Below are 14,016 nucleotides of genomic sequence, written 5' to 3'. Positions count from 1 at the left end.
ATCTTATTTAGACAGACCTTTGGAGATTTATTTCTTCTTGAAGTACTTACTGTGTTTTCCTGGCTTTCTAGAACAAAAGAACTCTAGGTGACCCAGGAGTGGTTAACTTGCCTGAACAACATGGCCAATAAGCTATGGAGACTGATGCAGTCTGATTCCTGAGCTGGCACTCTGTCACTCTGTTGTTGGTCCTTACTTTCCCTCAGGTGACAATAGAATGAAGTGATGCCCAAGGCTAGGCCATCCCCATGATCAGTTGGGATTGGACCGTTGTACAATCCATAAGATTTTCATTGGCTGATATTTTTGGAAATAGATGACCAAGCCTTTTTTTCTAGTTCCTCTTGGTCTCGAAGGTCTGTTGAAACCTAGTCAACATGTGAGCAATATGCAAACCTCCACTGACAGATGAGTGATGACTGTGCATGATTCGCATTGGCTGGAAATTAAACCCACATCTCTTGCATCCATCCACCCACCATCATAAAGTCAATTCAGACTCATAGCAACTCTATAGAGTTCACAAGACTATAAATCTTTGTAGCCTCATTTTTTCCCCAAGGTGGGGTGGGTGGATTTGAACTGCCGACTTTGTTTTAGTAGTGCAATGCTTATCCCACAGGGTCATCAGGGCTTCTTGGTAAAGTGGAGGGTAAGTGAAAAGAGGAAGATGTTTAATGAGAGAAATTGACACAGCGACTGTAACAACCCTTTCAAGCAGCATAGAGTAGGATGATCACGAGGTCCATATCTGTTTTTTCTATTTTATATAGGGTACCTGGGAGTTGGAACTAATTCTATGGCACCTAACAACAACAAAACACTACAGCTTTTCGTTGCTTTGTTACAAGAACTGTCATTATCATAACTAAGCAGGATGCTGTGCTTCAGAAATGTCAAATTTTAAATGAGTACTCTGCAGAAAAGAGCAGTGATGCAGAACAAGTCAAGGTAAAACAGTATTAAGAAGTATATTTTACATAGAGATGTGAATGAGGGGGTCAGAGTGGAGACCCAAGCCCATCTGTAGACAATTGGACATCCCCTCACAGAAGAGTCACAAGGAAGGGATGAGCCAGTCAGGATGCAGTATAGCACTGACTAGACACATAACATTCATCTAGTTCTTTAATGCTTCTTCCCCGCCCCCTACTATCATGACCCCAGTTCTACCTTATAAATCTGGCTAGACTGGAGCATGTACACTGGTACAGATAAGAGCTCTTGATACATGGAATCCAGGACAGATAAACTACTCAGGAGCAATAATGGGAGTAGCGATACCATGAGGGTAGGGGGAAGGTGGGGGAAAGGGGTAGAAAGGGGAAACCGATTGCAGTGATTGATGTATAACACATACCCCATACCCCGAGGGGTACAGAAAACAGAAGCAGTGGGTAAAGGGAGACAGCGGACAGTGTAAGATATGAAAATAATAATAATTTATAATTAATTAAGGGCTTATGAGAGTGGGAAGGTGGGGGAGGGAGGGCAAAAAGAGGAGCTGATACCAAGCCCTCAAGTAGAAAGAAAATTTTTTGAAAATGATGATGGCAACACATGTACAAATGTGCTTGATATAATTGATGTATGGATTGTTATAAGAGCCCCCAATAAAATGATATCCTAAAAAAAGAGTATATTTTATTTTAGATCACCATAGAGAGAAAAAACAATTTTGTGACTAAATGTGAGTTGTCAAAAAGGGCATTAATTTGTGTCTAGTTAATCAAAAGAGACTCATTCCTTACAATGTTTATTGGTAATGAGCTGTCTGGGTGAGCTGTCTCTTTGTTATACTTTCTTGTATTGTTAGACTTTGAGTAAATCTGAGTTTTTTTGTTATTCTGTGAACAATTCAATGATGATAAGAGATCTTTGGGAATAGCCTTGAAATTCTCTAACCTTTTTTTAAAAAAAGATTATTTTATTGGGGGCTTTTACAGCTCTTATAACATCCCACATATCAATTGTATCAAGCATATTTGTACATATATGGCCATCACCATTTTCAAAACATTTACTTTCTATTTGAGCCCTTGGTATCAGGTCCTCTTTTTCTAACCCTTTTTATTTCATCGTAAAGAACGTTGAAGTGAGAAAATTTTTCAATTTAAACCTGAGAACTTATGGCATTGACATTTCCCAGACTACACGTTTTAGTTATGGACACAAAATGTAAAGGATGAGGCCCACAAAACCTGGTCTCTTTGGTGTTGACAAAGGTTAAGAAAGAGGCCTTTTCCTCCGTGGAAATGCTGTTAGCAGCTACTTTGAAAATCTTTAAGAACATTTTTTGAAGCTACCGTTAAAAATACAGAAAACGAAAAACTAAGAAAAGGCTTTCATACTAAAAAAATAATAAAACAATCAGATTTGATGATTACTCAAGGAGGAGGCAGGCAGAGAAGGGAAAGTCACAGGCTAACAGGTAGACAGGTGTTCCCTTGGGTGAAGGAAAAGACAATATCTAACAAGAGGGAGATGGGCAAAACCAGGATGGGAACAGAGCAAGCCATTGGAAGGTTTGATAAATTGTTGAATACAAAGATGGCAATCTGTTCTGTAAACTTTCAGTTAGCTCACATTAAAAAGCCTTTGTTTTAATAAAAAGTATAAAGATTGAGACCATTTAGATGTGGCGGAATGGCAAAGATGGCATTATACTTGACAGAAGAGATGAGCCAGTCAGGGTGCAGTGTAGCACTGATGGAACATACAACTTTCCTCTCTATGACCCCAATTCTACCTTATAGATCTGGCTAGACCAGAGAATACACACAGGTACAGATAAGAGCTGGAAACCCAGGGAATCCAGGACAGATAAACCCCTCAGGACCAGCAATGAGAGTAGTGACACCAGTAGCATAAAGGGAAGGTGGGGGAGCAGGGGGAACCGATCACAATGATCTACATATAACCCCCTCCCAGGGGGACAGACAACAGAAGAGTGGGTGAAGGAAACATTGGTTAGTGTAAGACATGAAAAAAATCATAATTTATAAATTATCAAGAGTTTGTAAGGGAGGGAGGGGGAAAATGAGGAGCTGATACCAAGGGCTCAAGCATTAAGAAAATGTTTTGAAAGTGATGATGGCAACAAATACACAAATGTGCTTGACCCAATGTATGTATTATGATAAGAGCAGTATGAACCCCCAATAAAATGATTTAAAAACAAACAAACATGACTTCATCCAGGTAATCAAGGTTAACATCAAGAGTGATTTTTAAAATGTGCTCTTTATCAGTTTATTTGATATATTTCTTCACATGGTTTCCGAATCATACTCTTGCTTTCCTCTCTCTTCCACTAGTCTCTCTCTGTCTTAGGTTCTTTTCCTTCTCTTGGAGCCCTGGTGGCTTAGTGGGCTATGTGTTGGGCTACTAACTGCAAGGTCAGCAGTTTGAGGCTCTCTGCTCCTGTAAAGATTCATTGCCATGGAAACCCATATGGGCGGTTCTACTCTGTTCTATAAGGTCACTATGAATTGGAATCAACTCGATGGCAGTGAGTCCCTGCCCTCCACCTTTGGTTATTTTCCTTTTCCTAACCCATAAATACATGTTGGAATGACCCTGGGTTTAGGCATTAATCATTCTGTTCGGTCTTTGCTCCTATACTCAGTTTGATGTTCTTCCTAGAGAAGATAACTACCTGAAATTGTCTTGCTTGAGTATTGTTTTCTAATATGCTGCTTAGTGGCTTCACTAGAATCTAAACTTTATAAGGTCAGATATTATGTCTTGGTTTCTAGGGAACTCCTAGGGCCTAGAACAGTGTGTAATAAGCATTCGATATAACAAAAGTATACAAAAAGCAAAATTTATTAAATCAATAATGACTAATGAATTGAATGAATGCATGTATGACTTGATGACAAATAACAGTCTCTTTAAACGAAGGACAAAGAAAGAAGGGGTTTTGCTTCTTTAGTAGGGGAATGAGACTAGAGATTAAAACTATTCCAAGATATTTTTATTTACTTAGATATGGATTTCATTTTTATTAGCCACAAAGGGATGGATTGAATGACCCTCTAATGTAAGTTGAGTCCCTGCCAACCTGAGTGCTGTGCCAACTTGCCTACTTACCTCACATCAGGCTCAGCAGTGGCAGCATGCAATGGCAGACGACCATTTTTATCAGGGATGTTGTGCTTGGCACCATTTCTGAGCAGACTCACGCAGCCTTCAAGCCAACCCTGAAATACAAGAGCAAGCGCATCATTATACAACACATCTCATATAACATATTCCCCCAAAATCTCTCTACTTTTCTTTCCCTTTCATCTTTGGTTAAAATTATATTTTCTTTGACTTGAAGTGGTTAAGTGCCACAACCCCTAAGTGTGAATTCCCAGATTTTCTGGAAGACTGTGATGGAATACTGGTCAGATGCAGACTGATTCCTGTATCTAGTTGTCCCCTCCTATTTCTAGAGCCATTCAGCAGTGTTCTTTCTGTTGATATGTTCATACTGGTACCAATCTCTGGGCAATACATGGCATGTGATATGAAATGGTGAACCATCCCTAGCCTCTTAGTCTGTGAACTTCCAATCATTGTTGTTAATGGTCTGGCTTAGATGTTATGACCCAATTCTAAAAATTGGATTTCTATGCAATTCTGCCATGTGCCTCCTTTCTAATAAATGGGCCTTTGTGCAAGTTTCTAAGTTTCTGTTCTAACACCTGCAAGGTTAAAGTCTTGCTTATTCTAACCAACCTCCTTCCCAATCCCTAGAATCTTGATCTGTGTCCCACTCCACTGGTTGGGACATCTTGTCGACTGCTCATCTTGTTGACTGGTCTTTCTGATTTGGACAGTCTAAACACCTGAACAGAGAACTATTTCCAGTGTCTTCCAAGGATTCCAGTTTCAGGTTAGGTTTTGCTTTCTATTTCTTACTTTTTAAATGACTTATCCAGCCCTCGTCATATGCTGCAGAGACTTCCTCCTACATTAATTCATGGAAGTATTTCTAGTACCTTCCAAAGATTCCCCATTGTTGTGTTTTACGCAATAGGAACTCTTCAAGAAAATTTTGTGGGCGCCCTGCTGATCCTTAACTTCCCCAACTGAGAACTAATATTGCTACATCCCATGCGTGCCCCTTCCTTTAGTCAGCACTTAGAGCTGGGTCATTTCCTCACTATATCTCCCATCTCAAAGTGCAGCTTCAATTTCAGACCAGCTGTTATTCTCCATTTCATACTTCCTAAAGTGACTTATCCAATCCGACTCGTATGCTGCAGACTCCCTCCTACATTCATTCAGAACCACTTGGGTTAATCACCAAATTATAGGCTCATAAATAACTAAAAACTGTTATTATGAAGAAGATTGTAATTCTATTTTGTTCAGAAGCAGGCTTCCTGTTCTCTTCCATTTGTTTATAATTGAGCCTCAAGTTTATGTTATATCAAGTCAACAAGATGATGAGAAAAATTACTTTAAAAATTTCCCTGAAGGCAATGTTAAAAGCAGTAAAAGTTATAATGTTTAAATTCATAGAGATCATGAAAAAAAAAGGCTTATTGATTCTGCAAAGTCTGGATAAAAATCTATCAACAAAAACACATCAGATGGCAAACAATAGATTTAAATGTGTATGAATTTGTGAATGAAAAACTAACTTACATGTAAACTTTCACTCAAGTCATAATTTTTAAAAATCATATTAAAATGCACAGGTCATATATATGTATGACCAATTGATTTTTGGACAAGTGTGCCAAGTACATTCAATAGGGAAGGAAAAGTCTCAATAAGTGGTACTGAGATAACTGGCTCTCCACACGCAAAAGAATAAAGCTGAATTTAAATCTCACATCGTATATGAAAATGAACTCTAACTAGATCAAAAACCTAACTATAAGAACTTAAGTCATATAACTCTTAGAAGAAATCATAAGAATTAAGCTCTAAGATCTTGTTTTTGACAATGGATTTTTAACACTAGTAACAAGAGCAAAGCACACAGACAGATAGCTCTCTTCCAAATTTCTTGACATAGGTGACAGTGATTTTAGGACTTCATCAGCTGGTTGAAACAATTCAACTGGTATTCCATGCATTGCTGGTGCCTTGGTTTTTGCTACTGCTTTCAGTGCAGACTTCTGTCTTCAGGACCATTGGTTCTTGCAATCTCCAACTTTGTTTCTGTCTCCAAAGCCATATTTTCCAACTACTATTCCCTCCTCTTTGTTTCCAACTTTTACATTCCAAGTGTCAATGATTATCAATGCCTCTTGATTGCATGTTTGATCCATTTCAGACTAGGAACCTTGGTGGAATTCTCCAATTTTGCATCATAATGTGAATAATAGTTGTGTTGATTTGGTTTCCTAGTATGTGGATATTTCCTATCACAGACAGCACTGTAGTTCAAGATAGATCTTGAAATGTCTTTTTTGACCATGAATGCCATGCCATTCCTTTTGAATCTGTCATGCCCAGAATAGTAAATCCTATGATTTTTTAAAACATCAGAATGACCACTATCCAGCCATTTCAGGTCACCACTACCTAGAACATTGATCTTTGTGTATTCCATTTCATTTTTGATGATTTCCAATTTTCCTACATTCATATTTTATACATTCCAAGTTTTCATTATTAATTGATATATGAAGCAGTTTGATAAGACTTGATAAAAGCAACAGTTTGCAGCTGTTTCCTCTCATGTGGAGCTGTGGTCCATCAACAAAGGAAGCTTTGTCCCTGCAGGCTTTACTCCAGCCCAGTCCATGTGGTAGACGCTACTCTGATAAGACAGCCCTTCCTCTGTCATGTTCTAAATACCCTCTGACCTGAGGGTTCATTTTAGAGCACTATCTCTCATAATGTTCTGCTTCGATTCACAGATTTTCAGTATCTGATAATGTTTCAATGTTATTCATAAGGTTTTTAGTGGATAATCTCTTTGAAGAGACAGTCTCCTCCTTCTTCCTACTCTGTTGTTAGTCAGGAAGAACTGCTGAAACCTGTTTGCGTTGGGTGACCCTACTGGTATTTAAAATAGCAACAACATAGCTTCCCAAATCACAGTAACACATAAGCCATTACAATGCTACAACTTGACAGGGAGGTGGTGGGTATATCCATATACTAGAATATTATTCAGCTATGGCATTAATGAATCCCGAAAACCTCATGCTGAGTAAAGTAAGTCAGATCAACATTGTATAATTCTACTGATATGAAATATCCAGAATAGCTGAATGCATAGCGAAAACAGTTCATTATTGGCTACTGGGGGTTTGAGGGAGGACATAATGTGAGTTATTATTGAAAGCATTTCTGTTTGGAGTGATGAAATGCTTTTGGAAATGATGATGATGGTAGGACTATATGGGGAATATTAATGTCACTGAATGGTACACTTGAGAACAGTTATAATGGCAAACTCACGTATCCAACCATATATACATGTAATCACAATACAATAAAAAGCCACAGCTTATAATATTGAATATGGCTTTTTTAAACTGACCAAATGGGTAAGTCATAGAAGCAAATAGTTTTCTGGCTTTTTCCGTCTTGACTCATAGCTTACTAATGTATTAAATCTGCTTTTAGTTTTAATGATCAAGTCATCAAATTCTCTGAGAGGAAAAAATAATTTGACCAGGAGACCCAAAGGCATACTAAGCAAATTTTAGAACTGCCAAAACTTTAAAAGTTTTTGAAAAACATCTTTAAGTGGGTCTGACTTTTAAATTAAAAAAAAACAATCATTATGCAACATTTCCTGGAATTGTGTGTATGTGATTTTTTTCCTTTTTCTTAAGAAAAATCAGAACACCATTGAATATATGTGAAATCCATGGTCAGTCTTCAAAGTCTTCCTTGGTGATTCCATATATGCTTTTTCCTTCAATTGTGATAAACTTTGTTCTGAAGTAAATATTATTTTCATTACATTTTCACACATTAGAGAAGCACAAAGACGTGAAGTGATTTGTTGAACACCACACATCTACAATACTGTTATTTGTAACTGAGCTGGCTTTGACTGAGACCTAATTTTGAAATGCCTGTTTTGCCAAACTTCCCTTTAATACTTCACTCTAACGTTGCAAAGAGGGAGTGATGAGCTTTACGTCCCTGTGACATTGACCCCCTTCCCAATATGCCTCCGGAGAACCAGGGACAAGGTCTTACTGAGGGGAGCCACAGAATATACTAGGGCATCATGATGGTCTACAAGCCCCAAACCACTACCATGGAGGTGTTTCTGAGGCTAGAAATCTTTAGGTGAGCCGATAGCCTCCATTTTCCTGATGGAGAGTCTGGTGGGTTTGAACCACAACCCTTGTAGTTAGCAGTGCATGCCTTACTCGACACGGCCACCAGGAGTCCTGGTCTACAAGCTGACTTTCTTTACCAGTTGATGAAAGAGACTATAAACACATTCCCTCCTTAATCCCTGAGAAACACAAATTGGTACCAGGTAGGTTGCCAAGCATAAGCTCGTGCGGCCATGCGTGTCCTGCATGTTGATATTGGCTCCCATCTTCAACAGCAGCTTCACTGTGTCCACTTGACGTCCGGAAACCGCATGCATCAAGGGCGTGCACCCTGGAATGAAACATTTCAACAGCCTTTAAAAAACATTTGGCGTGTTAAATTTATGAGTAGACTTTATTTGCCTGCTTTTTGCAGAAAAATGAACCACTGAGTTGTGCTGTTGAGTTGTGCTGTGTGGGTCTTAAGAGAGATGAAGATATTTTTTGTTCTTCATGTTATGTTGTTAAATAAAATAAGAATATTGTATTTTATATAAATGAAAATTTCTGCTCTTATTCAATCTTCTTAATTTTTCAATTATTGATTTATTAGAAACATCCATTCTTCTTATTTTGTAAATAAGAACAAACCAGTTAATATGTGACTAAAGGCAAGTAAACCACCAGGTTAAATTTATTGGGAATCCCCATGATTGTGTGAATGAGAGTAAGTAAAAAAGTACTGCTATAAAATGATATCAAACTTTATTAAATGGAAGTATCAAATGTGAAACTATTGTTTCTTGCTATGTCCTCCATCCAGGTCTGCACACTTTTAAAAGCCACGTTCCCATCTCTCGAGCTCTTCCCACAGAGAGTTCCCTGAAGAATTCTATTCTACTTATATCATGTCTAAACAGCAGTCTTGGTATCCTCAGGAAACTCAAATCATTCTCCTTGGAATGTTCTTTGAGTTTTAGGTGCAAAAAGCATCCTAAAAGGGCATAATCAAGGTTGTAGGGTGGATAGGTTAAGGTTTCCCAACAAAATTCTCATAGGGTAGCCCTTTCTATCCTTAAAGAATCAGCAGATGCTTTATCGTGATGGGAAAAGATTCCTTGGGGCAAATTTCTTGGCCTTTTTCTCGCTAATGCAGCTTTCTATATTGTTAACAATTCTTAAGCCCTCTTGATGACACCTCTTTGATTTATAGAGTGAAAGCACCTTTTCATTGTTCCCTCACACAGTTTCCACTTACACCAGGTGCAGAGTGTCCCCTTGTAACTTCGGAGTGGTGTAAAAAGTCCTAACTTGACAAGGCGTCCTCTGATAGCACCCACCCAGTGGGGAGCACAAGAGATACCTCATTAACACCAAGTGGTGTGGAGATGGAGGCTCCCAACTTGGTCTTCACTGATGTGCGTGGGGTGGGGCATGGGTTTGCTTTATATTCTTTGGCTGGGGTAGAACGGTTATTATCTGAGAGTTTTCTGTCTTGCGAAGCTCCCCCTTTCACGTTCTATTGACTAGCGAGAGCAGTCTTAGCGGGGGGTTTGTTGGCATTTCTGGGTTGCTGGCTTCCTCAACTTCAAGTCTGTAACCTATGAGGCAAGAAGAAAACCCAGGGAACTTCTCATGTTATCCTTAGGTCCTGAGATCCTAGTCAGTCATCCTTTTCTGGTCTACCTTCCAGACTCTTCGTATGTTTATTTTATGTATTATTTCCAGCTGTTTTAATTGGGATGAGTGAAGAATGTCTACTCCCTCTGCCTGGAATCTTAATTCCTTACTCTTTGACTTTAATAGTCACACATCATTTTTATAACTACTCGGTCTACCTATTTAATCATAGAAGTTGGAAACAAACTATTTAAAGTGACTGGCTTCATTATAAGAGGTGATATAAAAGAATATGAAGATTTGTGCCCACGACTCTCATTTTTAAAAATGTGGAGTTATCCAGACTTAGCCACAGGCAGATAACTCTTTATCTTGCAAGACTGTTTAAGCATCCAGTATGAAAGTGGCTTGCAAGATAAACTTTTATTTGGCATCACTCATCTTTGAAGGCCATCTCTGAAGGATAAACACTCTGCAGGGTATCTCACCTTCGCTGTCACAGCATTCTAGGATTGAAGGGTCTTCCCGAATCACTGCAGTCAGAGCATTGACATCTCCATTGGATGCTGCTTGGTAAACCATGCTCAGGTCAACTTCCTCAGCTGAGTCACCTTTATGAATCAAATAGAGACACACTCTATAGGAGGGGCAGATTGAGTTCACTGAAATAATAGTAATACCTACCCAAACCTGCACCCACATGAGTGATTCATTAAAACCTCTCTGGTAAGTCCAGGCAGAAGACTGAGTCATCCTTGACACGTGCATCTTCACCACTTCTGAAGAAAAGTGGGCCCTGTTGACACCTTTTGTTAAGGAGGAGCCTGAAGGGCTTGGACTGTGTGATTCTCCACAGCTTTCAGGCGATTCAAAGTCAGAGCAGAGTGAAAAGTGGGGCCTTTTTCCGGGTCTGGATTTTTCCTGAATTATGCTGCTTTGTCTTTCAATGACTCGGTTTCTACCTTTGAAAGAAAGAAAGTATGCTCCTTCCTTTCTATTCTTCAGATGCAATCTCTGAGCTTCTTTACCTGATCTGTACTGTCTGGCCTACTAGTGGGCATCACTGGCAGGAGGTTGGTGAAGAGAGGAGAAACTAGTGTCTAGCAGTGGCTGCTTCTCTTCTACCAGGTGATGTTTCTTCCCTAGAGCCCGCTCTGAGTCAAAATGTGAATGAGGAAGAGCTGCCCTCTCAAAGTAATGTTGACTATAATCATGACAAGGATGGAGTAAAGCTATTGGGATCTTCATTTGCTGATGGGGCATGAATCAAAATGAAAAGAAACAGCTGTAAAAATCTAATAATTAGAACATGGAATATATAAAGCATGAATCTAGGAAAATTGTACGTAATCAAAATTGAAATGGAGCACACAAAAATCAATATTCTCGGCATTAGTGAGTTGAAATGGATTGGCATTGGTCATTCTGAATCAGATGATCATATGGTTTACTCTACTGGGTTTGACAAATTCAAGAAGAATTGAGTCACTCATCATCAAAAGGACATGAGAAGATCTATTTGAAGTATAATACTGTCTGTGATAGCATATCTATCTGCATACAAGAAAATCCATTCAAAATAACTATTATTCATATTTACAAATTGTGGTCTTTATATAATCTGTTGTCAATTTGAGAGGCTTAAGAGTGAAAGGGTGTAGTTTACCCCATCAATCAGGTTGCAGCTTGATGAACTCATTTAGAGGCACTAAGGAGATAAATAGCTTGCTGGAGGCAGGACCCAGGCTCACTCTCTGTGAGACATTTCTGTTGACAAGATGCATGGAGCTACACTAGAGCTCTGGAGCCGGAGGAGACACGTGGAGACCCCTGCCAGTACAGAGATGCTTCTACCATCACTGAATCCATAAGACCTTCCACCCACTGGCCTGTGATCTTCCTGCATTTGGCATGTGTTGTATGAGTCTGAAGGGGAATTTATAGATTGGTATTGTACATATGGGCTAATATCAGACTTATGAACTTGATCTGGACTGCACTGGGATGTTTTCTCAATATTCCACTGCTCTTGTATATAAAGCTCTTTTTTATACACATATGAGTCTCCCTGGATTCGTTTCTCTAGTCTACCTGGACTAACACACAAACCAACCACGAAAGTTAGTGATGAAGAAATTGAAATATTCTATCCACTCTTTTAGTTGGAAATTGATCAAATATGCAATCAAAATGCGTTGGTAATTACTGGAGATTGGAATACAAAAGGTGGAAACAAAAGGGGAAGGAATAGTAGTTGGAAACTATGGCCTTGGTGAGAGAAAAGAAACAGGAGATTGCATGATAAAAATTTTTCAAAACCAACAACTTCTTCATCACAAATAACTTTTTTCAACAACATAAATGGTGGCTGTGTATGTAAACTTCTCCACATGGAATACACAGAAATTGCATTGGTTACATCTGTGGGAAGAGAGAATGGTGATGCTCAATATCAGCAGCTAACACCAGGTCAGGGGCCAATTGTGGAATAGATCATTAATTTCTCACATGTAAGTCAGGTGGAAGCTGAAGAAAGTAAGAAGTCAAAAGAGCCAAAACTCAACCTTGAGTCTATCTCATTCGAATTTCCAGAATATCTAAAGAACATATTTGACACCTTGAACACTAATGACAGAAGACCTAATGAGCTGTAGGACGACATCAAAAACATCATATATGGAGAAAACAAAGGTCATTAAAAAGACCATAAAGATGTGCTTGACACAATGGATGTACATATGGATTGTGATAAGAGTTGTATGAATCCCCAATAAAATGATTTTTAAAAGACAATAAAGAAAAAAAGACTAAAGTGGATGTCAGAAGAGATCCTGAAACTTGTTCTTAATTATAGAGTAAGTAGCTAGGACAAATGGAAGAGATGATGAAATCAAATAGCTGAGTAGAAAATTTCAAAAGGCAGTTTGAGAAGAAAAAGTAAAATATTATAATGAAATGGGTAAAGACACAGAGTTAGAAATCCAAAATAGAATAACATTCTTAGCATATCTTATTCTGAAAGAACTGAAGAAAAAAAAATTCAAGGCTTCTGTTCTAATATTGAAAGATTCTATTTAATGATGCAGAAAGCATCAAGAGAAGATGGAAAGAGGACACAAAGTCACTGTACCAAAAAGAATTCCTTGACATTCCACCATTTCAGGAGAGAGCATATGAGCAAGAGCCAATGGTACTGGAAGAAGAACCAATGGTATTGAAAGCATTAGCCAAACACAAAGCTCCAAGAATTAGTGGACTATCAACTGAAGTGTTTCAACAAGCTAATGAAGCACTGAAAGCACTCTGTCTCCTCTGTCAAGGAATTTGAAAAAGAGATACCTGGCTGTAGTAGCTAGGGATTATGACAACTAGACAGCCTTGGGCAGGAGTGGAGTTGAACCTATCAATCAAGTCGAAGTCTGATGACACCCCCTTGATGTCATGAGCCTTTTGTGTAAGAGCAAGGTGAACAGAGACAACCTCTTTCTCTGCTCATTCACCTTCCTACTTGCTGGGACTTTGCTACCAACTTTGAGAGCTGTTGCTGCCCTGCCATGTCTCTACCAACTTTGGATTCACATGACTGCATGCTCCGGCCTGTATCCTTTTTGCTTCCAAGTTCACCATTCTGTGTCACCAGCAAGTGGTTGCATGAGTCTGAAGAGGGTCTTAGGCACTAGTCTCGGACTTATGGACTTGAGTTGGACTGGGCTGGGCTGCCTTCTTGGTGTAAAATTGCTTCTTCATATAAAGCTCATTCTTACACATAGATGAGCATCACTGGATTTGTTTATCTAGTCAACCCAGCCTAACATACTAGCTAACTGACTGGAAGTGACCCACTGTAAATAAAGGTGCCCCAAAGAATGCTGAAATTATAGAACAATACCATTAATATTACATGCAAGTAAACTTTTACTGAAAATCATTCACCAATGGTTGCAGTAATACATTGACAGGGAGCTTCCAGAAATTCAAGCCAGATGAAAAAGAGGATGTGGAACAAGGGATATCGTTGCTGACGTCAGATGGTTCTTGGCTTAAAGTAGAGGATATCATAAAAAAATGTTTACTTGTGTTTTAGTGACTATGCAAAGGCATTCAACTGGGTGGACCACAACAAACTTTATGGGTAGCTTTGAGAAGAAGGGAAACACCAGAA

The 14,016-nt window shown here is 38.8% G+C and overlaps 1 protein-coding gene across 1 annotated transcript in view; it reads right to left on the bottom strand.

Annotated features, from left to right (window-relative positions):
* ANKRD55 (ankyrin repeat domain 55) overlaps nucleotides 1-14,016 on the bottom strand; it is a 148,238-nt gene that overhangs the window by 88,084 nt on the left and 46,138 nt on the right. The window contains exons 2-4 of the mRNA XM_004703710.2: nucleotides 10,343-10,465; nucleotides 8,456-8,586; nucleotides 4,096-4,205 (exon numbers count right to left, since the gene is read on the bottom strand). Of these exons, the coding sequence (XP_004703767.1) occupies nucleotides 4,096-4,205; nucleotides 8,456-8,586; nucleotides 10,343-10,465 (364 nt within the window). The remainder of the gene's footprint in view (nucleotides 1-4,095; nucleotides 4,206-8,455; nucleotides 8,587-10,342; nucleotides 10,466-14,016) is intronic.

This window comes from Echinops telfairi, unplaced genomic scaffold (genome assembly GCF_000313985.2).
Source record: "Echinops telfairi isolate 266 unplaced genomic scaffold, ASM31398v2 ScPeMD7_7469;HRSCAF=8507_1, whole genome shotgun sequence".
Lineage (NCBI taxonomy): Eukaryota > Metazoa > Chordata > Mammalia > Afrosoricida > Tenrecidae > Echinops > Echinops telfairi.
The sequence above is the reverse complement of the archived record's forward strand: the minus strand, read 5'-3'. Positions and strand labels throughout refer to the sequence as shown.